This window comes from Labrus mixtus, chromosome 2, assembly GCF_963584025.1.
Source record: "Labrus mixtus chromosome 2, fLabMix1.1, whole genome shotgun sequence".
Taxonomy (NCBI): domain Eukaryota; kingdom Metazoa; phylum Chordata; class Actinopteri; order Labriformes; family Labridae; genus Labrus; species Labrus mixtus.
In genome coordinates, this window is record NC_083613.1 from 21421562 (window position 1) to 21445034 (window position 23473).

The window sequence follows — 23473 nt, forward strand, 5'->3', positions numbered from 1 at the left end:
TTAAAGATAGACACCTTAAAATCCTTCAGCACACTTTGAAATAGAAGATTTGATTTGCATTCAGAACACTTCTTTAATGATTCTGCTGACATACATCATGCAAAATAATGTAGAAAAAGACTAATTTGATCTGCATGATAAGACCATTCTTTAACAAAGCACTGAATTATAAATGGTAATAACTGATATAATTTTGAGCTCTGTGTTAATGTGTCTCTGTTTAAAGGCTTTATATGCAATTTTTTGATCCAGTAGATGTCACCCTTGAGCGCCAGCATGAAACCAAAACAACTTGCGGTGCATTGTTGTGTTAGCATGCTAATGCTAGCGATCTTTATTATGCTCGTCTCTTCACACTGCATGTAAATTCACCCGAAATGAGCGTGATCTAGAAATGCAGTTAAGCAGTGAGTACAGTATGTTATTTTTATTTTCTCTAGTCCCTTAATTAAACAACTTTTATACGCAAGTCAGCCGGCCGTCCTGGCGATATAAACAAAGTGAAGATAGGACTCAAAACTCGGAAAACATCACAGACAGTGGGACTCGGGTGTTACACCCATTGTAGACAGTCATGACTCACAGAGTTATTTTCAGAGGATATACTTGATTTCTATTATATTTAAGTGTGAAAAATCGCATATAAAGCCTTTAATACTATAAAGATGAGAAATTGCAAGCTAAATATCTCACCTTTATAGAATTCTTCAAGGAAAATTTACAATTAATGTACATAGAAAGAAAAGAGTATTAATCATATGCTTAGTCCAGTCAGCTGAAAATCAGCTTTAGTATGTTTTTCTGAGCGGTGAATGGCGTGATTTCACAGGCTTAATTTATAAGAAGCACATGTGCAGCTGAGCTAGCTGGAAAACTCCTGCACATGACAAACTTTAAGAAAAGTTGAAGAGAGATATCCTATGTAGCCAGTGTAGACCGCTTAGACAGACTCATATTTGGCATCAACAACACATCATACAATAATGCTCTAAACAAATAATCAAACATCAAAAGTATGTCAAATGTTTGGGTAAAATGAAAGTAAGGACAGAATCTTATTCTCAATATGTGTAGAGGCTGCCAAATAATAGACAGCCTTGTGGTTGTATTTATTCAAGGTGATTTTTATGTTTTTTTTTATAGGTACTCTTGTGTAGATGAACAGTCAACTGTGTGGATGTGTGTGTGTGTGTGTGTGTGTGTGTGTGTGTGTGGGGGGGGGGGGGGGGGGTCTCAGGAGGCAGGACAAGTTGTGAAAAGGACACTGCAGAAATCACAGTAGAACGTTTACAGCATTGCAGTGTTTTTTCTAAAACCCTCACCTCTTATCTCAGTGATGTTTAGCCTCCCACAGGATTCTGGTTTCATGGATATTGACCTTGTCTGAGGCACAGTTGATGGAGACACATTTTCTCTTGTAATAAAAAGGCTTGTTTGATGTTCTGTTTGTTTTAAGGAAGAAGAAAACATTCTCAATCGAAATGTATCTGGCAGGATTCTAAGGGTTGAACATCGGTTGTAAATCTTTCACTTTAGGATTGTTTGTATTTTATACTACTGCTGGGTGTTAGTGAGTCCTATTTTGAATATCTGGAGCATCTCAGAAGTGTTTCTATTGAGACCCTGTCTCCCCTCACGCTTAAGTATATCGTTGAGCTCCTCTGGGATTGATAATGAGTGTTTTAAGAACAGTATATTTTAACTTATTTGTAGTTATGTTGATATTACCAAGACAGTTTCCCTGTTTACTTGTTTTTTGATTGATTCATTGATTGAGTCCATTTGCTTTCAGTTACATTATGTTCCAGGTCACTTTACAAGGTCTGATTGCTGTTCAGTTGATGATATTGTTTCATCCAGTGTGTGTTCTTCATGGTGCTCCAGGCCAAACACACCTCTTTTTATTACATCAATACAAACAGTGCAGGGACATGTGACAAAATAAAGCAGCATAAGGATTCATATGTGGGCCCAAATTGACATTAGATAATAAATCTCCCATTAAACCACCTCTGTGTGACCTGGTTTTACTATGTGGAAAGAAACAGACCCATGTAGAGCCTCACTGACCTCAGAATGACCTGCCAGGCCCATGAACCTAAACAGTTCTGAACTTTTGCTGAACTGGCCTCTTTGCGTCCAAACACCAGATGGAAAGTGTCTCTTTCTCCCCCCTAAGAGCCGTGAACACTTTGGCACGCTCTCTGGAAGCTGTGTCCAGGATGTTAAAGATGAGTTTTGGACTGTTGTAGCTACTGATGTATTCGGATACTGACTCCAGATGAAATTCTTGCTTTGTTTAAATTCTAGCAGGTAGCAAAGTAACAACAAAGTTTTCTTTATTTCCAAATGTTTGCCCTGTCAGTCAAGCTGTTCTAATATGATGCTGAATCATTGTTTTTCCTGAAAACTGGAAAAACGTGCGTCTGTAATCAACTTAAGTTTCAAGCCAACAAACAAAGTCAGCATAGTTCCCAGGTGGCCTGACCAGGAATTAAATTTAAAGACCTTTGTGAGGGTCGTTCATTGGCCACAACTATAAGTATGGAGCCATTTGACGATGGTGTAAATCTCCCTGGACAGGGGCCAAAGGTTTGTTATAATGCTTCCTCGGGGTTCAACCTGTGGTCGCAGACGGTAAGTCGATTCAGCTGAACGGAGATATGAGCAGAAAAACATGTAGTGAGGTTGTTTCAACATACAATTAATGACTATTAAATTAGTATCTCCAAGGAAAAATATTTCATTTCATGACACATTTTCAATAACTGAGTAATTACTAAGCTGCCTACTTGACCTTAATCTGTTCCTTTAAATATTAGCTCGGCCATATAGATTTATTGTTCCCTGCTCTGCTGCCATGTTTGATCTGCAAACATTCCAGTTTGATGAGGGTTCATTTAAAACTGCAGCTGGGCTTTAATAACACATGTGGGACAAATTTTTAATTCCAGTACCAGTACATACAGGCGAGGGCATCTATCGTATAGTGGTGCATTAGTTTGGTATTTGCTCACTGAGTGCATGTTGTTGCTTATAATGTATTTGTCATTAAGAAAAAAACAACTAGTTCCAAACTAACCTGCCCATTAATTTATGATAAAACAACAACAACAACAACAACAACAACAACAAGATATGAGGTAAAATTAAATGCTTGATTTGACATTTCTCACATTGATTATTGATCTGTAGTGATTAATGACACCACATTTATTAGTGTCTTCAGTTTTCCCTTCTATACTCCTGCAGTGGCCCTGCAGAGTTAAATCTGACCCATCTCACATACTCCACTCTGAGTATGAGTTCCTACTGTCTTGCAGACGAAGCACACAGAAGTGTTTCAAAAACTCCTTTGTGCCCAACTCCATCAAAATTTGAAACGTTTCTTAAGTATTTACGGGCAGCGCAGAAGCTTCGCGGTGTTCTTGTTGGTTATGATTATATGTGCTTCTCTGTTTACATGTGGATATTTGTTAGTAGTAGTTTTTTATTTATTGTTGTTGCAGAGGCTGCTAAATATGTGCAGACTTTGAATCCCAGATACATTTTCACAAGGGGACAATACAGTGCATTGATCGTAATCTATGGCATGGCATGGCACGGCATGGCATCTTACTACTTACCTGCCCTTGGACCCTCCAGCCTGTTTGTAATAAAGCAACTTGGCCCTAAATTATGATTGCTGGTAGGTCTTTAATCAGGGGCTTCAGATTGACTTTTATGTTTCTTTGTATGACGCCTCATGGCTTTGCTTTACCTTCATTTCTGAGATATGAAACCCTTTTTTGACAGTATAGCCTCTTAAATCATCAAATTGAAACCTGTCAGCTCTAGCATAGCACCAAAGGAGACTGTTCTCTTCCCATACTGCGGGACATATATCCATCTCCCATGGATAAGCTTATCAACTCTGTTGACTGAAACCCACATGAAGTAAGCTTTTATTTTCAAGGGAGGACTCATACTATTTGGTTGATTTATGTTGTCTTAGTTTGTTCGTGTAATTTTGTTTTGTTGTTTTTCTAGGAGCAATGCATTCTGTATTTATGTACTAATATGAATGTTAAGCTCTCTGTGCTGATAGGATAGGATTGATATTTTTTTTACATCTTATTTTTGCAACTGTATAAATGCTCACTTTTGTGTCAGGAAGAAAGTGGAAAACATATGCACAATGCTCAAGAACACTTTACTTTCATATTTCTTCTATTTTATGTTTTTATACTCAACTCAACTTTACATTGAACTCTTTTATTTGGCAGACAGATGTAGTTACTTCACTGTTTTATCGCTTGTTGCAGGTTAAAAGTTCAAGATTTGAGCTGCATACCCATAAATCACCCACACTTCCTCTAAATGCTTGCCTTGTGGGTCAAACCATTTTTCTCATAGTCGGACGAAACAGCAGCCAGCCATCATTTATCCCTTTTGCAGGATTTAACTGAATCTAGGTCAGTAAATACTGTAGCAAATTAAACAAGATCAAACTGGCTCAAATATTTCTCAGGGTATTTTATGGGTAAAAAGAAGGAGTTGAAGTCTACAGGATTACGGTAATAAGGTCAAAGGAATGTTTCATCTCATCATACGGTTCTTCTGAGCAGCACAGCTCTTTTCTTCCCTGGAAACTGATCCCGGATTGATGATGGGACAGAACAGATTAGCCAACAAAGTCCATCACACACACTCATTGTCTGTAGGTTAATCAGCTTAATAGTCTTACTAGTAGTTTGTTTTGAGTCCAAAAAAGTGTGAGCAAAAGTTGTTTTTATTAACTGGTATGATGGTTCATTCATGTAAGATTTGCAATGTGGCATTTTTGGAACATGCAATTGTCGAACAGTGATAAGAGAGTTTGATAAAATTGATAGTTTTTTGCTTATAAATTATGAATGTGGGAACAAGTTTTAATTTGAAATTGTTTCAGTTAAATGTACAAATTTGATCATTTGAACGGAGGGGTAATCAGCTTAACAATGAGAAGTTAGTTTGAAATCACCAAAAGGGTAACGAAAAGCTGGAAAATTCCCAACAAAACAACCTTTAAAACCGTTCAGCAAATGAATAAAAAGCACAAATGAGAGTAAAAGTTTTTATTCTTTTAGGGAACATGTTGTGTTTATTTTGAATCACAATACACAATTTATTGAACAGGCTTTGCACTATTGAAAAATTTGCATTAATTGACCTCCTGACCTAATTATCAGAACAAGCTTGACTCTTTGTCAGCTCTGGTTTTGGTCTTCACCACAACTTCTGAGAGTGAATACAGAGCTGGGTGCTCTGTAGGAATTGAACACTGATGACATTGTTCATAATGCAAGATGTTATTTTGTTGTTAATACAAACATTCTGTGATGATTTGCAAAAGTGATAGCCTTTTTTCACTGATCTTTTGAGTTTTAATTGGAGGAAGAAAACTGAGCACTTTAAAAAGGCACACTTCCAGTTGTATTGTTGCCATAGTATGACTGATATCACCAGGAACAGTAGCTTTAAAGTCAGTGAAATTGATCAAAACATATAAAGCAGCTATTGCACAAGAACAAACTCTGGATAATCATAAACCCAAACTTTAATTCACTTACTTAATTAAGGGATAATTATGTCGTAATATTTTCATCCCGCACTAATGCACTATTACAACCAAATAAAACGCCTTCTTCAAAACTCTCCTCTCTACATTTCGTGGGAACGTAATTAAAGTGTTAAGATCATCCTCTGGCAGGAGAAAAATGCACGAGGAAAAAAAATCCAGATGCTGAGGAGGCCAATGAGGGAGAAAGCGCACGTGCACATAGTGACTCGTGTCCAACCGTGTCCGGGATTTCCTTGGAGCTTATTTCTCCTCCTCCTGCCAGTGAGGATAAAAAGGCTCATTTCACTCACGTTCATATAGTTTGTGTACAATCTCTCACGATGCTGCAGCTGTTGACATTCCTGGTGCAGAGAATCTCCCTTCTCTCCAAACTCAATCTTTTTGAGTCCAGCTGGTCTGAGGATGAGGACCGGCCGAGGCACGAGCATCGCTGCCCACCACATACAATCCGGAGGGGGGACCTGCTGGAGGTCCCTAGGACCCTCTTCACCCACTACGGAATTTATTTGGGTGATAATAGAGTCGCTCACCTGATCCCTGACATTCTGCCTGTGCTCACAAGCGACCAGAAGCTCATCAGCTCCGTTATCACGAACAAGAGGCTCATCCTGGGCTGCATGTACAGGTGTGCCACGGTGCGCGTGGACACGCTAGAGGACTTTGCGTACGGCTCTAATATACTGGTGAACCACATGGATAAGATGATGAAGAATCAAGCGCTCCCCAATGAAGATGTGGCAAACAGGGCTGAAAAACTTATAGGAAGAATCCAGTACAGTCTGCTGTGGAATAACTGTGAACACTTTGTGACTTACTGTAGGTACGGATCTGCAGCCAGCCGTCAAACAGACAAGGTACAGTCCATGTCCATGTTAATTATTGTATATGCTGCTTGACCATGTACATTGTGAAATTATTGTATGCTCTATAGATTCAGTCAGTCATGCATCATGTAAACTATGTCTATTCCATATTGTACCTTGGAATGTAGCGTCATGTAAATTACCAGTAACAGAAAAAGATGACGTCTTTAAATCAGTTTAATCATAGTAGAATTAACTTGTCTTGAGGAGGTATTTGGCCCCATTTGGCCCTTCCCTTTCTGTATGTCCCACATCACCTCCAGAATTTCATTAGAGTCAGTGAACAAAAAACTAAACAAGCCCCCAAAACACATTCTTCTTCTTCTTCTGGAGTAATACCTCCCGTTTTCTCTGACCAGTAGAAAACACTTTTGACCATTTAAAAGGAAGTGTAAGGCCTAAGAAAGATTAGGTATAAACATTCATAATTTTCAGCAGCGGTAGGCTACAAATCCTCAAACATATCTACACACAAGATTCCCTGGTTTGTAGAAGTGTGGTGCCAAAGTGTAACCTTGTGCTTTACCAAACTGTTATTGACTTCCTGTCACAGGTGAGAACAGTGAGGAGTGCTGTTACTATGGTTAAACTGTGCATATGTTAGTGGTTCAAAAGTTGTGATGTAAACATATACTCTCCAGATGACATTAGAAATGTTCTGCATGAAGTTAGAAATACTGAATGAACATAACTAACTTTATACTTTTTGTCTTTGCAGTTCTGCGAGTACCTGAAATCCATCATCAGAGACCAGCGCAGCGTGATTGCCACAAGCCTTCTTGGGTTTATCTCTATCGTCTCTTTTGGCATGGCACCGGCAACTACATTACCCACGATCCTTATCCCTTTTACTCTGTGGATGGCTGGTTGAATTGGTTCAGTTCAATGAGCCTGCTGACGAAGTGAGCTGAACTTTTTCCACTGACTGGAAACCTGCTCAGGATGGTTTGGGCTTGTCATGTGATGCCTTTATGAGTCTGTTTGAACCTATACTTTGGTTGTATTGTGTCGGAAATGTGTGAAATGTGTTGTTGATTCATGCTTTAATAGTTTCCTACATGCCTTATATTTGTCCTGTCACAAATTCTTTTATATAAGAATGGTGTGTTTGGGATACATTTGGCTAACATTTGACTCACTACAAAAGCTAACATGCAATCTAAACAATATGTTCATGTATATATAGTTTGTATTTTATAGTAGTGCCCTTAATATAATGTTGTAAATATGACAAATGTTGAATAAACAATTTATATTTACTTGTTGGCCTTCATGATTTTGTCTTTCTCTACATTGTTAACCACATGCAAGTGAAAGAAGAGCCTCAAATTAGTCTGATTATGTGTCATATAAGGTTTCATGATATGAAATCCTATATTGGCAGACTTTGAAAACAGGTATAAACCCTAACCCCTAACCCTACCCCATGGGCTTTGTAATTAAAGAGTATGGATAGATTGCAAAGAAGGTGAATAAAAACTGTGCAGTTACATTCATTTTGGTGATTTTGATGCACCTACAACCTTTCCATTTCAAATATATTTTAAGGGATTTAGCCAATATGTTATTATATTTTTTATTAAATGACTATACTGCCCTACAAAGGCAAAAGACCTTAAGTCGCCAGAGTGTAGAACTGAGAAAAATGACTTTAAAGTCTTTTTGTTGTCCAGCCAAATGAGTTGCTGGCAGAATATTGGAAATGTGGCAATTCGTTGTCTTTTTAATCAGGTTATTAATGTGCATAAAAATCTTGATCTTAAACATGACCTTTGACCCTTATTTGGTAGTTAAGGTACTCTGCCGTTGCATTGCCTGTACAATAATAAGAGGTCATGCCAGGGCAAAAGGCAGTAACTTCCATTTGTTAGCTCCCTTGGTTGCTGATCACTATATTAAATCAGTATATGATAATAATGATAACATATACAGGAAATCTAGTGATCATGGCACAATTAAGTGCTTGATGACAGATATTAAAACAAAGGCATAACACCTTAACTCCACTGCAGTAAAACAGTAACTTCACTTTGATCCGCAGTAAAACAAAGACAGAAGACCTTAACTCAGTTTGAGCATTCTTTCAGCTGTAATACAAAGGCAAAGACCCTTATGAGTGAAGTTACTGGACTCTGCCTTGGTTTCTGGAGGGCTTTTGGAAGTTAAGGCAAATACAACCTACTATTTTCTCAAAAGAACAACACAATTGAATTGAAGATATTTGTCCACATGATAAAGCACATCTGTAATGTTCCAAAAATGACAAAAACTCATTTTCGAAAAAAAATGAAGTTACTGCCTTTTGCCTTTGTAGGGCAGTATAACTAGCCTATGCGATATCCACATCTTTTATATATATCCAAAAAAGTGCTGAATAACGATGAATCGAATGTAAAGATTACGAAGTAATGTAATGACAAAGCACGTTTATTGGGGCACAATTGCTCAATCCGTGTGACCTTGCAAACACCCATTGAACATGTTAGTTGTCTTAATGAGACGCCTGGCCTTAATACAACAGAAACAAGAGCTGAGTTTGAGAAATCTGAACACGCGTCCAAGTGCTTAGAGAAAGCTCCTTTGTTCATGTCAAAATCATACTGCAACATTGGCCAACATGTAATCCTCCTAACCAGTCTGGTCCCTCCCAACTGCAGCTCATATAAAATGGGTGTGAGGCTCTTTTCAGCACATTGCCATCATGTTTCTGTACCAGCTCATCAACTTTTTCTTTGTCTCTTCCAAAAAGGAGGACGAGAAGTCACAGTATGACCTGTCTTTGTACAAACGTGGTGATCTATTGGAGGTCCCCAGGACCTTATTCACACACTTTGGCATTTACTTGGGTGACAACCGTGTAGCCCACCTCATACCAGACATCCTGCCTGTGATTTCCAAGGATAAATCTGCAATCTCCACGGTGGTGACGAATAACCGCCTGCTGCTGGGGGTCCTTGCTAAGATTGCAAGCGTAAGAGTGGACTCTGTTTCTGATTTCGGGTTCGGCTCAGAGATTCTGGTCAACCACATGGACAAGGTGTGCAGCGAGCCTCCTCTGGACGGGGATGAGATAGCCAGACGGGCAGAAAAACTCATGGGCTCAGTCACCTACAGCTTATTGTGGTACAACTGTGAGCATTTCGTCATGTACTGCAGATATGGCATGGCCATCAGCTACCAGACTTACCAGGTACAGTCTCCTCTTGTAGTAAAAATATTAAAGGTTCACAGTTTTCATCCAATTTGCTGTCAAACAAAATCTGTTCCTTACCAATTTAACTGACTAGGGAAAAATACAAAGTCCTTATCCTGTGTTAATTAATATTTATGAGTTTAATCAAAGCTATAGCATCAACTTTAACTAATTGGCTGCATAGATGTTCCAAGACTGTCTGTTTCTTATAAAACGCAATTGCTTGTTAATTGAATAACAAAAAAGCTCAAAGTATATTTGAACTGAGGAAGAGCTGACCTCTTACGCATGGAACTGCTCTAACTAGTCTTTTGATTGAAAAAAACACTTTTTATTGTTTGAAAAACTTTTCTTGATAGAAGGAAATTAAAGAGGGCAAACTGTGGTCTAAAAATGCAGCAAGGATAGCCTTTCTTAAAGGGATACTTCACCCGTTGAAATCTGTATTGACATTGGGTCATACATGTAGTAGAAATGTGAAATACATTTTGAAGTTGGTGCCTTCTTGGCCGAGAAAAGGCAGAAAGTGTCTTTCTGGCTCATGTGGATGAAAGACACCAAATCCCAGAATGCACAGCACTGCAAATTCCTGGCAGAAAACAGACTCTATGTCTGTGTCCATAGTCAAACAGTGAGAGCACCGACACTACCAGTCCGCCCCAGCTCGGGCTCCTCGTCCTCACCGCCGCGGCGGCCAGCAATATAGCCGCGAGACGGTTGCTGCGGACAGGCCGGTCTTGTGTCCCGGCGAGCGGCCAGCAACTGCCCCGGCGGGCAGCGGCCGCAGCAGCAAAAACACAAGACCGGCCTTTCGGCAATGAGGAACTAGCGTTGTAGTTTCACCCCGCTAACCGCAACAGCTTCCAGTGACGCAAAAATCGTCATTTTGCGCCACTGGAAGCTCCTTTTCAGACTCAGAAATACAAAGATTTCCCATCTCAGGGGAAAATGATGGAGGGATGCACGACCATTCAAAAATACTACCAGGTTTCTAATGATACAAAGCTTAATGCAAATGGGTGAAGTATCCCTTTAAATTAAATTGGATATGTGCTAGGCCAACTAAAATACAGTTTATACATGAAAAACTACAAGTGTTGTTCTAGAGCAGACGTGAAAAAAACAACTTTTCAGCAGTTTTCATTATGTAAACTTTTATGTAAGTTTGCACAGCCTGTTGATTATAACAATCCATCACAAGATTGTTATTTTGAGATTTATTGCGAAATCTTGATTCAACAGCAATCTTTAATTCCTTAATTCTTCCCACATGCTTCTATTTTTTATATCCTGGGGATTATGGTGACGTCACACGTAGACGCTAATAGTTTGAGTTTCACAACACGTGAAGCGACTGCATGGCCATCAGTCATTAACCAGGATTAAGTCATAAACAGATTATTGGACACATTTAGTAAAACTCAGAGTAAAGATGTGATAATCTGAGTTTATTTATGTTAGTTTCTTTTTACCTCACATTGATTGACTAGCTTTATGGTAGAGGTTATGAGGTTACATCTCAGCACAGAGTTGTTTGCTTCAGTCCACTGGAGTGAAAAATGTACTTCTTTCAGAGTCGAGTGGCTCCCTCTAGTGTTTCCTCATGTCATAATGATGTTATTCTGGAGATCATGAAGACTTCCCTTTGATAACAGACACTCTACGCTGCTTATTTGTGCTTTACTTTGCTTAGAGTCTAATTCTCTCCCTCTTCCTTGCAGTTCTGCACAGCAGTACGGAAAATTGTCTGCAGCAGGATGAGCTCTTATTTCACTGCACTGTGCGGCGTAGGAGCCATGCTGTATGTGGGCTGTGTGACACCACTGACACTTTTACTGACCGTGCTCATCTCATTCACTATCTGGATGGCAGCCTAAAGGCCTCCAGCAAGAAAGACTCATTCAACACGCTGGTGGAGGCTGAAATGAAATGAGTTCCTTATGAGTTTACTTTTTATGTTCTTTGGATCATTTTAGGTCTTTTTTTTTTATAAATTGATGTGAATGTGTCGTCTTATATCGATCATTCTTTACAGTCAACAGCTTTTTATTAAAATCTATTTTGTTTGTTATCATTAATGTTCACTATTGGCTTTGGTTTGGCACATTTACAAATCCCTGGTGACCAAGGTGGAGATAAAGAGATATTATGAGAGAGAATTTTAGTGCGTTTTGTGAGTTGAGGAAAAGTTCATGAAACTGTAATTAGATTCTGCTCATGTTAAAAGTTTGGCTTGGACAAAGTGCAATAAGTTTCTTACAAAAAAAAAAAATAGAATCACTTGAAATATCATAGTGATGGATGTGTGTGTGTGTGTCAGTCCATTAAATCTGTATTTCTACCTGCTTTTGTTCGTGTTTTCTTTCTTGTAAAATGGTCAATTGTAAATGGACTTAAGCTCTACTAGTCTTCTGACCACTCAAAGGGCTTTTACACTTCATGTCTCATTCACACTATATTTAGTGTGAATGAGCTTGGTCCCCCCTGTGGCCACCCCTCCAAAAGGAAGAGCCCCTCTAATAACACATACACAGTATTTGAGTCAACAACCTGACTTACAATCTAGTATTAAATACTGTTACTGAAAAAAATATAATTCATGGTATTTTATGTTGTGGTATTTAATGATGTGCACTACTATTTGGCGTAATATATATATTTTATTTTAAAGCGATCATCTTTGTCTTTTTTTCTCTTGGGTTTAATGTTCCCCTCTGACAAAACAACTGGCCTTAGTTTGGCCCCCTCAGTAAAAGTGGTCTAGAACTGCCACTGGATAAAAGTGTAGCTGTTCGGCACTGGTGGTGACTAAAAAGACGTCCTTGTAGAAGAATTGCTCAGGAGGAAGAAATTGTTGCAAACATAAAGTGGTGGATTTATTAACCGAAAATGCACACAAGAGCAAAAAAAATAACAGTCCAGGGTTATTTAATAAAAAGCAACTAGCCTCACAGCAAGCTGCCACAGAAAAAGAAAAAATGTTTTGCCACGGACTCTGGCTGAGTCTACTTTTATGCTTCTCTTGGCCTCACCCTAATTGGAGCAAACCATTTCAGGAATAGAGGGAAGCCAAAGAACAAAAGCCCCACTGAAACAAGAATAAATCATTAGACAGCAACATATCTTTATTTCAAGTGGAGAGCTAAAGCAGAATATCAACTTACAACAGTAAACACCTTTTTAGGTAGAAACAAAAACACTACACAACATGAAGGCTCCACTCTGTCCAATGAGGCACAGGTGGCCTCACTCAGCTCTCGTCTCTCTAGAGTCTCTACTACCGACTCTACTGGGCGTACTGATCCACAGCCGCCAAATATAGAAGAAAATGATATTCAAATGGGTGACTAATTTCTCATATAAAGATTTTTCTCTGTTTTAGTTGTGCCAAATGAAAGGGGACAAAAAGGACTGTCTGTGGGAACATGACACTGGATGCAGGCTTGGGAAAAAAGCTTCCGGAAACAATTGAAATGTTTGCTCCTGATTTCAGAGAATATGTGTTTAAGTCATTGTAAGGATAGTAACTTTGATTTTTTTTTTTTTTTTTTTTAGCAATACCCCTTTAAAATAGACGGGCACATTTTTTTTCTTCTTGCTATCAGATTGACAGAATAAAGGAGAGACTGAATGATGAGCAAGAGGTAATACTAAAATCAGCCTTGAATTTCTTGATGAATAATTAATTCAAGACTCTGAGGGTAAGAGTTGTAGTTTGAGTTCTGTCCGAAGGGAAAACATTAAAATGGTTTCATTACCCATAAAGCATAGTGCTTAGCAAGGAACATCTTTTACATTAAAAAAATCAATAAATCTGTATTATTATTATTATCATTATTATTATTATTATTATTATTATTATTATTATTATTATTATTATTATTATTATTATTATTATTATTATTATTTCTGACTTTATGACCTCCTGTGGCTACAGAGCTAGCAAGTTCATGTTGTCTCTAATGAAACAGATTTTAGATTGAACTACACAAGGACAAGAAATAAATACTAAAATGACTTATACAATGATGTTTCTTAATATCTCTTAACTTAAAAATATTAGAATATATGTGGACAACCAAGTCCAAAGCGACAGAGTTTGCGTGGATAAACTCAAAAAGCCAAACAGTGCTTTTTAATTAACAGTGCAATTGCAATTGTGCCATCTGGTGTGGAGGTTAGCTGATTAATCGACAGTTGGGAACACAAACTGGTCTATGTTAGCACCATATGCCATATCTTTAATTTGGTCTGAATTCCTTGGCAGTAAAACCATAAAAATGAATTCAACCATTTGAAAGATTGTGAGTGTTCAGCCTCTTGAAAAGGTGTTTGTAAAGACAGAAGTCAGACACATCTCATCGTTTAATTTAGCTTCTGGGGGATCAATAAAGAAGTATCTTATCTTATCTTTTTAAAATGAAAGATTCCCTGTGGACATGTTGACACCATGTAAAATACAGTTCTATCTTTTAAGTCTCATGCACCACACTTTAATCGTTTTGCAAAAAGTTTCACAATGTTTCCACTTATCAGCAGTTACTGGCGATTATGTCTCAAGAAACATATAAACACCAGGTGCAGGTGTGGAAGAGGAAAGGTTTGTTTTGAATGTTAATTAATGAAGAAATGAATACATGTATTTTATAAAGATAAGCTTCTTGACCTTTAGCCTAAAGTAAGCAGACTTATCCAAATATTTTCCATTAAACTATGTACCTGATGAACATTCAGGACACATTCAATGCAAAAAATCACTGTGGGTAAGATGTGGAAATGGATTTTTGCTTTGAACCTGAGTAACATAGGTAAAATCCAATGGTAATGAAGAGTAATTACCTTGACATTACACCTAAGCATGAATCCTGCAGAGAAACACTATGTATTGATTTAAGGGAGGCTGATGTAATGGGCTGAAACCCACTAGATCTATCAAGTTGAGTGCAGGTTCAAAGTCCCTGCTGAGATTGAAGAGTAACTGAGTTTTGTCACCTCTGAAATAGATGCCGTTTAGCTTTTGGCCGAAAAATCTGATTTTTATCTATTCACCCAGGGGTTTCCTCTTTTTGAGCTACAAATAAATACATCAAACATGGATCACATGGCCGCTGCAGACAACAAGATTTCTGTTCCAGTGAGAGATGAGTTTTGATCAAATCTGAAGCACCAACAAACAAGTGAGTCTCTAGGGAAAAAATAGGACTTGCTTCAACCATAAACATGGTTTCAATGTCAACATTCACATGTGACAATACAGGACAGAGAACATCGCTGTGCTGTTAATTCATATGGTTTGCATATTCCAAGCAGAACATGTTTGATATCTAAGATCAGCGCTTACTCTCTGTTTCCTCACTCTCAATATTTTTCCCCCAAACAGCCTTAGGGGATGTTTGAGACCAGACATTCCAGCTGTGAAATGTTTCCCACACAATCAAAAAGGCTGGTTCTCCATGAAATTGCCTCTATAGAGCAGTGGTCTTTATGTTCCAAACTGCAGACTATACAGTTAAACTCAAAGTTTAATGTCATCAGCTGCCTTGGACTTGCTTTGGTGTGATCGCACAAATCCTGACATCTGTGCAACATCTATAAATGCTAAACATCCCAGTGGCTTGTGTTTCATTTGATGCTCATATTACACAAAAGCCATCCAGGCAAATAAATAAAATGAGATGGTTAAAGTAGTTAATTTTTGAAGTGGGGTTGTAAGATTACTTGTGAATAGTAAGTGTATAAGCCAGAGAAGATGACAGTCAGCTCGGCCCCTTTATTCAGAAGCCAGTCAGAGAGCTAGCAAGGAAGCTAGGCTTAACATTGCTCACAAAGCAATTTGTGCCACGTAGTGCTTATTTTTTTGGAAAACCCACATTAAAAGAAATGCTGTTAAGTGTACGCTATATAGAGAAAATTCTCAGGGCTTTACTTTTCTGTCAGCTGGCCACTTTTTGATGTATCATATACATCACAACAATAAAGGGGCTGAGCTGAGAGGCATTAAAACTGTTCCCAAAATATTTGAAACACTGCATATTGTTCCTGGACATATTCAATACTGTAGCTTAACTGGTCTGATGGCTAACCAACATACCTTAAGTGGAACGGTACGGTTATTGTTGTCCACAGCTTTATTAGATGCTATGAGTAGAGAGGGCTGAGCAGCAGCAGCTGTAATAATCATTCTGAATACTGAACAGAGAAGTCAACCAGCAGACGGAATTGGACGGGCTGTAAGAAAACAATGTAGTGATATAAGTCTAAATTGACTATAGCTACACATTGGGGATGCTGTGCGTTTGAAAAGGAAGGTCAATGTGTTATCATTCTTTGAATACAAATTTGCAGCAGCTGGTTTTCGAAGTTGTCTTATGATCATCTAATTTAGATTCATAAAAGAGCCTGGTGTCTCTGGGTATACGGACAAAGATTGAAATAAACACACCTCGTGGCACCCTGTAAGTGAAATCCTGTGTATGAATAGGAAATACCTTTAATTTCTCATTGCGTATGACACAAACAGGTAATTTCAACATCCTTTTGTTTCATGTCTTCTGGTTACCGCTCATTCCTGCTGTATCTCTTTCTGCAGCTATCAGCATAAAGATGAAAAGAGAGGACAGTCTGTGTAGAAAATCATGCTTTTTTTTTGTAGCTTTGGAAGACAACAAAAAAAGGAAACACACCTTAATGTAGGTAAGAAACGTTTTGCTAAAATGGACAGAAATTGTCACAATTGTATGAGTTTGTGTGCGTTTAAGCTAATAATGATTGGATAAAAGTTTGTTTCCCTTGTTGCAACACTTCACTTTCAAACTGACATTTGTTCTTTTGGTCATGACATTGTGCAGACTCATAAAGAACAGATGGCATTTGGTCAATAATTTAACATAAGGGGGTTATGCAGCTTCGCATATTAACGTTGTGTTGTGCATAATGATAAATGAGCTGTGGTCTCATTTGTGGTCTCCACCGTATGTGGAGATATTTAAGTATGCTTCAGTCACTTCAGATATCTCTGGAGCCTGATTCAGTTCAATAATCAATAAATCAATCCATCACTGCTCTGTGCTGATGTGTTTTTTTATCAGTTTGCTGCATGTTGCTGATTAGATCGGTGGATGAGTCGTTCTTATTAATAGAACAATAATTTCCATGCTCTGCCTTTCATTGACAAGGGCGTACACATTGTAAAGAAATGAATTAAGAATATATTTTCACTTGATGAAATTATAATGAATAACTTGAAACAAACGACTTAAAAATTTATGATGAAGAGACACCAGAGAGATATTTGTTCAACTAAAAAGTAAATGTTTGATTGAGATAAAATAAGTATTTTCCTATGCAGAAAACTCCTGCCCTTTCATTTTTCACACTAAACCTTACAACAAATTTGAATGTATTCACCATATTAAAGTGCGAAACACATTATTGTTGATTTTACAGCTTATATAGTGCCCCCAAGTGGCCAAAAAAATACAAATGTAGTCCACAGGTTATGATGTAAACTGATATAACCATTATGACATCACCCATAGGTTAGTGGACAAGCTTTTTGAGGAATTGGGGATTGACTGTAATCATATTGATCTGCAGAAAAGTTCTGGAAGTTCTGAACATTGGTTTGTTTACTGAGGGAAAAAGGAAAAAGCACAAAGTAAGCTACATTAGGGAACTATACAAACTGAAGATGACACATTAAGTAAACACCGCAAAGAAAACAATATGAGATACATCGTTGTGGAGAAGACTGGAGAATGGAAAAAAGATGCTGACAGACTTTGACAGTGCGAAGCAGACATTTTTTTTGGATCAGGTGTTCTTGCGTAGTTCTTGAAAAACAAATGTGCTGACATTAAACATGGGTCATCATTTAAACGACTGCTCGACTTCTACAAAAACATTGTGTTTTCTTGTTTTTCCTCATTACTTCGCCATCTGTGTAGTTTCCTTTTCCAAGGATGCTGCTGGACAGTAACTCAATTTCCAACGGCCACATGGTGTCTTGGATTATAATAATGATAATCAAATTATGAGCCTAATTACCTGCCAGAGGCTCAACAGTTTGAAATGGGTCTGATGCATTGTACTACACTCTGAATAGTAAACCCGTTGTCTTCTAACCCAATAAGAAAGACGGTGCGTTCAGTGGTTGTGGAGGAAATGAAAGAAGCTGAAAGATTTTTAGCATCTCAGAAAAGTGTCATAGTGACATATACATAGTTAAATATAATCTGGGCCAAAGTGATGCTGTTGTCTTCATCATGGCAAAATTACTGCTGGTTTATAATTGCCTCATATTGGTCAATGTGCCTGTCGTTAAAAGGTACGCTCTAAGGGAAGAGGATACTCTAAATTGTGTGTCTGTGTGTTGGCTCCGTGGTGTCCTGCCTCGAGCACTCTGTGAGCCTGCACAGGACACATTTATGACAGAAATGATGTTTGTTTCACAGTATTACGTTTGACTTAGAGCTGGAAAGAAGAAAAACAAAATCATGTGTGAACTCATGCCCAACCTTTCTTAAAAAATGTAGTCAGGTTTTAAGGTCACCCTATGTGATTATAGGGCGTATAATTAATAGATTGATATGTATTTTATTGATCAAAAAACTTGAAAGGACATTTCTCAAAGATACTTTAAAATTATACATAAATGTATACACTGTAAATAAAGCTTTCAATTGTATTTTGAGCTACCCATACCCCCCTTCTTGATTGTATTTCTTTGTATCCTGTTCTTTCTGGGGAAGGAAATTGAGTTCAAAACCTCTTTCACACTAACCAGGGTCACGTATATATTTGTATGCAGAGACACACTCAGCAGAGCGCAAGGTCCAAATTTAACAATAAACCAGGGTCTCTTACATTGTAGTTCATATAATCTTTTCATTGGACGTCCTGAATTAAACATTTAAGAGAACACAAGTGCTAAATTTACTCATTTACTTATTTGTAATGATCTATCTTCTTAATTTGGCACAGGCAGGCGGTAACGTTACGATTCCAGCTCAAACAGACTCGTTGGAAATGAAGAGAGACATCATGTGTCGTTTTGGAGGATGTTGCTATGGGGGGGGGAAAAAAAGCTGTTTCCTCACTGTTCCTCACCCCTCCTCATCGGTGAGTGTCGAGTCTCACAGGGCAGGTAGTGCGATCTCCGCGCCAGACGCTCTGCAGTGCGCACAGCCAATTACTGCGCGCACGAGGAATATAGTTCCTGCGTGAGTTTGAGTGTTTTATACTGCTTTGGTCCTCTGGATAACACTGAAGCGAAACGGAGCAAGTCAAAACATAATCGTAAACTTTAATGGGAGCAAAAACAGTGAGATGACTCTAAAAATCACACTGTCTAGATTGAGGTGAGTGGATTTTTTTAAAAATCTCATTTGATCCAAATTTGTTATTTTGATCCGGACAACTCCAGTGTGGGAAATGAGCCTGAACCCTGCTGTGACACTAAAGGCTGAAAAACCAAAGGTGTCTCTGTTACAGTTTATTTTTCTTCATTGTAAAAGTATTCCAAGAGATTGAAGATTTTCAGTCCGAACATAATCATACAGTAACTGGGGTCTCTAAAGTAAAAAAACAATCTTGTCACGATAATATCAAATAATAATACAACGGTTATCTTTAATGGATATTTTGTATTTTATGTAGCAATTCAATATGATTATTCAAGACTTCTTAACGTGATAGTGCAACCTAAAAGGACGTGCATTTTCTAACCTATAAATTGAGGAAAAAAAGAGAATTCTCTCTCGCTTTCGTGCACTCTTTAGGATAAGCCTCCTCCTGAAATCATAACTTTCATTGTGCCTCCTTGATGTTAAGCTCAATTGAACAAGGCTAGATATTATAAGAAATGTGTCGTTTGCTTATTCTGGTTCATTGTGGACTCATTAGCTCTTACAATACTTCGATGCAGCAACGTCACCCTAAAAGACTGCGTGTATTGAATACGTGTTTCTAACATGTGTACCATGGATCAGTCTTCCCTCTCTGTAATGCAGGTCATACATAAGGAAGGCATCAGTGCATTCTTACTTAAAACCTGATTTATGATTCATAAAAGTCTACATCGAATGTAAATCAATATTTGTTAAGTTATCCTTTGCACTTTTAGAAGCATTGAAATGGTCTTCACAGTGCAAGCTAAGTATTTCATGGTATGTTGTTTTAGTGTCATTCAGTTTTCTGCTCTGAACGAAAGAGTGCTCCTATAATGCTGCAACTGCATTGCCACTTTTTAGGAATGCTGCATTGAAAACAGTCATTTTAAAGGTGCACTACATAGATTTGGTAGTGAAATTTGAATGTTGGAGAAGTGAAACAATTATATGCTATATTTTCTGACCTGAATACACAAAACTTACTGTAAGAAAATAAGGGTCCCTGGAACACTGTTTGGTGCTAAGAAGCTACCAGGAGAGTTACGGTTTCACTGCAGCGGGCCCTCCACCACAATTTCCCGCGTAGCATTTTATCTTCAAACAGTGTCCAGGGACCACATTTTCCTCTGAGGACAGTTTGTGTATAATTATGAAGATATACCACAGAATCTGTAAATTTCTCCAACTTTCACATATTTCTAACAAAACTCCATGGTGCACCTTTAAGTCGCAACAATCACAGAAAACCTTTGAAATACTAGAGAAACTGATTACTGAGTTTTTTGTTGTACCAGATCATGTTTGTTACTGAAACTGGTGTCCATCTCTTCACAGAGTCACTTATGGGGACTGTTAACCATGGAAACATCAGATCAACTTAACACAAGTCAAGTTGAAGATTCACAGCTTCAACTGAAATCTTCAAACTGCTGCTCGACTAAAGACACTATAATAGATGAGAACTTCCTGCAGCTGGACGACAGCACGAAGCTAATAGGAGTTCAAGTGATTCTCATCCTGGCTTACAGCACCATCATCCTGTTTGGAGTTATTGGAAACTCGTTGGTGATATATGTTGTCTTCAAGTTTAAAAATCTGCAAACGGTTACCAGTTTCTTTATCGTAAACTTAGCTGTTTCAGACCTGTTGGTGAACACATTATGTTTGCCTTTCACCCTAATCTACACGCTGTATGGCGAGTGGAAGTTCGGTCAGGTGTTGTGCTTCATGCTGCCCTACGCTCAAGGTGTTGCGGTTCACGTTTCCACCATCACTTTAAACGTCATCGCCCTGGATCGCCACCGGAGCATTGTCTACCACATGGAGACCAAGATGTCCAAAAACACGTGTGCCCTAGTAATTGCCATCACTTGGGCTGTAAGTGCGCTGTTAGCTAGCCCACTCGCCATTTTCAGGGAGTATGGGACATTAGATTTCCCGCCGAACGAGTCTATCCAGGTGTGTACAGAGGAGTGGCCCGGAAGCAGCATGAATGGAAGCATCTACAGCATATCCGCGCTACTGATTCAATATGGCTTACCTCTGATGGTCACCTCTGTTGCCTACATTCGCATCTGGAATAAACTGAAGAATCACATGATCTGCAGGGGACGAAACGTCCGAAACCAGCGTAGGGAGAAGACCACAAAGATGCTGCTGATGATGGTGGTGGTCTTTGCTGTCAGCTGGTTGCCGTTCCACGCTTTTCAGCTGGCCGTTGACATTGACAGCACTTTGTCGTACATGAAGGACTTTAAGCTGCTTTTCACCGTGTTTCACATCATGGCTATGTGCTCCACGTTCGTAAACCCTATCCTGTATGGATGGATGAACAAAAACTACAGGAAAGCCTTCTTGTCTGTGTTTAACTGTTACCAGCCTTTCAGTTTTAGGCTAAGAGGATCTAAAGGCAGAGACAGGCAAAAGGATGAAGACGGGGCTTACACAGACTCTAAATCAACTAAGGTTTAAAATACACATGTAAGAGCAAGTTCATTGATTATCATGCATGGAAATATTTCCATTTGGTTTTGTGAGGGCACTCTGACCTCCTAAATGAAGCGTTATAGATATAGCCTATATTTGGGCTGGAATAAAAACATTTTAAAAGAGCTTCTACTTTAACTTACCTTCTCTATGATTGGGTCATAGGGTCATAAAACGTCATGTCCCCATAATCTGTGGAGCTAACAATATGCATTTAGAAACTCCTAACTTCACCTTAATTCTTACTTCTAAAAGTTACTATTGGACAATGAGCAGGAAACTGAAAAGAACTTCTAAGCTAGAGTCCAAAAAACAACATTTATGGCTATACTCTAGAAAATACATAAATGTCCATCCTTCGCAGAGGCTGTATGGCTCTCTGACAATAGCCGAAGGGTTCCAAGACGGCTCTCTTTCCAATTAGTTTTGGTCAAAACATAAGTCAAGGTCGAGGTCAGATTTATCTATAGAGTACTTTTAAACAAACAAGGCTTGTTCTAATGCTTTACAGTGGGCATAAAAACAAACTTTACAAGATAATTTAAGAACAGAGCAATTCAAAGATTATTATTACACATAAAAAACGGAAAAAAGCAGTATTTGTAAGTTGTGGGTATTTCTTTGTATTGTGGGAGTTTGTCTGTGTATGGTTCATATCTGTATGTTTTGATCTGATCAGACTGTTTCTCTCAAAGTAATTTAGTTATTTAAAACTTAAATTTGGGCACACTCAAGTTTTAGCGTTCCGGTAAGCTTATGTTCCCTGTCTGCTTCTCTCCTTATAAAACTGTAGGACATGGTCTACTTTTTGAGATATAAAAACCAGAAGAACAAAGAAGAAGATATCTTTGCTCTCGTCTGAATTTCCTTCAGTTCTAACCTTGAGCTTTCCTTGAAGCAGCAAGTGCTGTTCAGGTACTTCTTTTCACTGGATTTTGCCTCTCAAGGTGTACTAGTTCATAGGTTCCCAACGTTTTTGGACCATGTACTGCTTTTTACTAAGCTGAACTCCTCAAGTACCACTACCCACAGTAGAAACTGACATTGTTGTTATATTGAAAGAACAACTTATAATATATAATATAATATATTATATATATATATATATATATATATTACATATATTATAATATAATAATAATCAAATGAAGGTTAGCTATACAAGCATTTTAATACAGGTTCAAGAAATTAATGACAACTTTGATTTGTTTCGGTGAAAGTAGTGATTCAATCTTTCTTTTTGTGGGCGGCAGTAGCTCAGTCTGTAGGGACTTGGGTTGGGAATCGGAAGGTCGCCGGTTCCCAACCCAACCCCCCCCCCCCACAAGCTCAGGAGCGCCCGCCGTGGGCAGCCCCCTCACTCTGAGACCTCTCCATTAGTGCATGTCCACAGGATCCTGTTTGTGCATATGTGTGTATTTCAGTTCATGTTTGTGTAGCATGTTTACTAGACAGAGTGAAAAAACAAATTTCCCCTCGCGGGATCAATAAAGTATAAATTCTAGTTCTTTTTATTTATGGTTCATTTGGCCTTGTACATTTTTTAAATTAATGGTTATAAAAATATGATGTGTCCTTTAACTTTATAAACACCTCGTACAGTTTGTGTACAGTCTTTCCTAAAATGTTAAGCTTTATGATAAAGAAATCGTATTTTAACTAAGAATGTACACACACTGTGGTGTGACTGTGGCTCAGTTGTAAAGTCGGTCGTCACTTGTTTTTCATTCAAAAGGTTGATAGTTCAATCCCCACGTTGAAGTGTCCTCGATGAGACAATGTTACAGTGTAACAATTTCATTCAGCAGAATGTGTATGAATGGGATTAGTTAATACTGAGGGGTACATTACATAGTAGCCTCTGCCATCAGTGTATGAATGTGATGTGAATAAACTAATTTGAAATGTACAGTAGGTGTAAAGTGTTTTGACTGGGCCG

At 38.2% G+C, this 23473-nt stretch overlaps 3 protein-coding genes across 3 annotated transcripts; all 3 read left to right on the forward strand.

Moving 5' to 3' along the window:
• Positions 1 to 5773: 5773 nt before the first annotated feature.
• lrata (lecithin retinol acyltransferase a) lies at positions 5774 to 7724 on the forward strand. The gene is made up of 2 exons (XM_061056315.1): positions 5774 to 6456; positions 7184 to 7724. Exons 1-2 carry the CDS (start codon positions 5923 to 5925, stop codon positions 7334 to 7336), a joined length of 687 nt encoding a protein of 228 aa, XP_060912298.1. The 5' UTR covers positions 5774 to 5922; the 3' UTR covers positions 7337 to 7724.
• Positions 7725 to 9144: 1420 nt separating this feature from the next.
• si:dkey-30k22.5 (lecithin retinol acyltransferase family protein) lies at positions 9145 to 11999 on the forward strand. The gene is made up of 2 exons (XM_061056325.1): positions 9145 to 9655; positions 11380 to 11999. The coding sequence occupies exons 1-2, from the start codon at positions 9167 to 9169 to the stop codon at positions 11533 to 11535; spliced, it is 645 nt and encodes a 214-aa protein (XP_060912308.1). The 5' UTR covers positions 9145 to 9166; the 3' UTR covers positions 11536 to 11999.
• Positions 12000 to 18835: 6836 nt separating this feature from the next.
• Positions 18836 to 22506, forward strand: npy2r (neuropeptide Y receptor Y2). The gene is made up of 2 exons (XM_061027244.1): positions 18836 to 19017; positions 20383 to 22506. The coding sequence occupies exon 2, from the start codon at positions 20407 to 20409 to the stop codon at positions 21517 to 21519; it is 1113 nt and encodes a 370-aa protein (XP_060883227.1). The 5' UTR covers positions 18836 to 19017; positions 20383 to 20406; the 3' UTR covers positions 21520 to 22506.
• The last annotated feature ends 967 nt before the right edge of the window (positions 22507 to 23473 follow it).

What these genes read in the sequence shown, in the direction of transcription:
- lrata (XM_061056315.1), top strand. Translation starts at nt 5,923, where the DNA reads ATGCTGCAGCTGTTGACATTCCTGGTGCAGAGAATCTCCCTTCTCTCC. An exon ending in CCAGCCGTCAAACAGACAAG is followed by an intron (nt 6,457 to 7,183) that starts GTACAGTCCATG and finishes TTGTCTTTGCAG; the next exon opens with TTCTGCGAGTACCTGAAATC.
- si:dkey-30k22.5 (XM_061056325.1), top strand. Translation starts at nt 9,167, where the DNA reads ATGTTTCTGTACCAGCTCATCAACTTTTTCTTTGTCTCTTCCAAAAAG. An exon ending in TCAGCTACCAGACTTACCAG is followed by an intron (nt 9,656 to 11,379) that starts GTACAGTCTCCT and finishes TCTTCCTTGCAG; the next exon opens with TTCTGCACAGCAGTACGGAA.
- npy2r (XM_061027244.1), top strand. Translation starts at nt 20,407, where the DNA reads ATGGAAACATCAGATCAACTTAACACAAGTCAAGTTGAAGATTCACAG.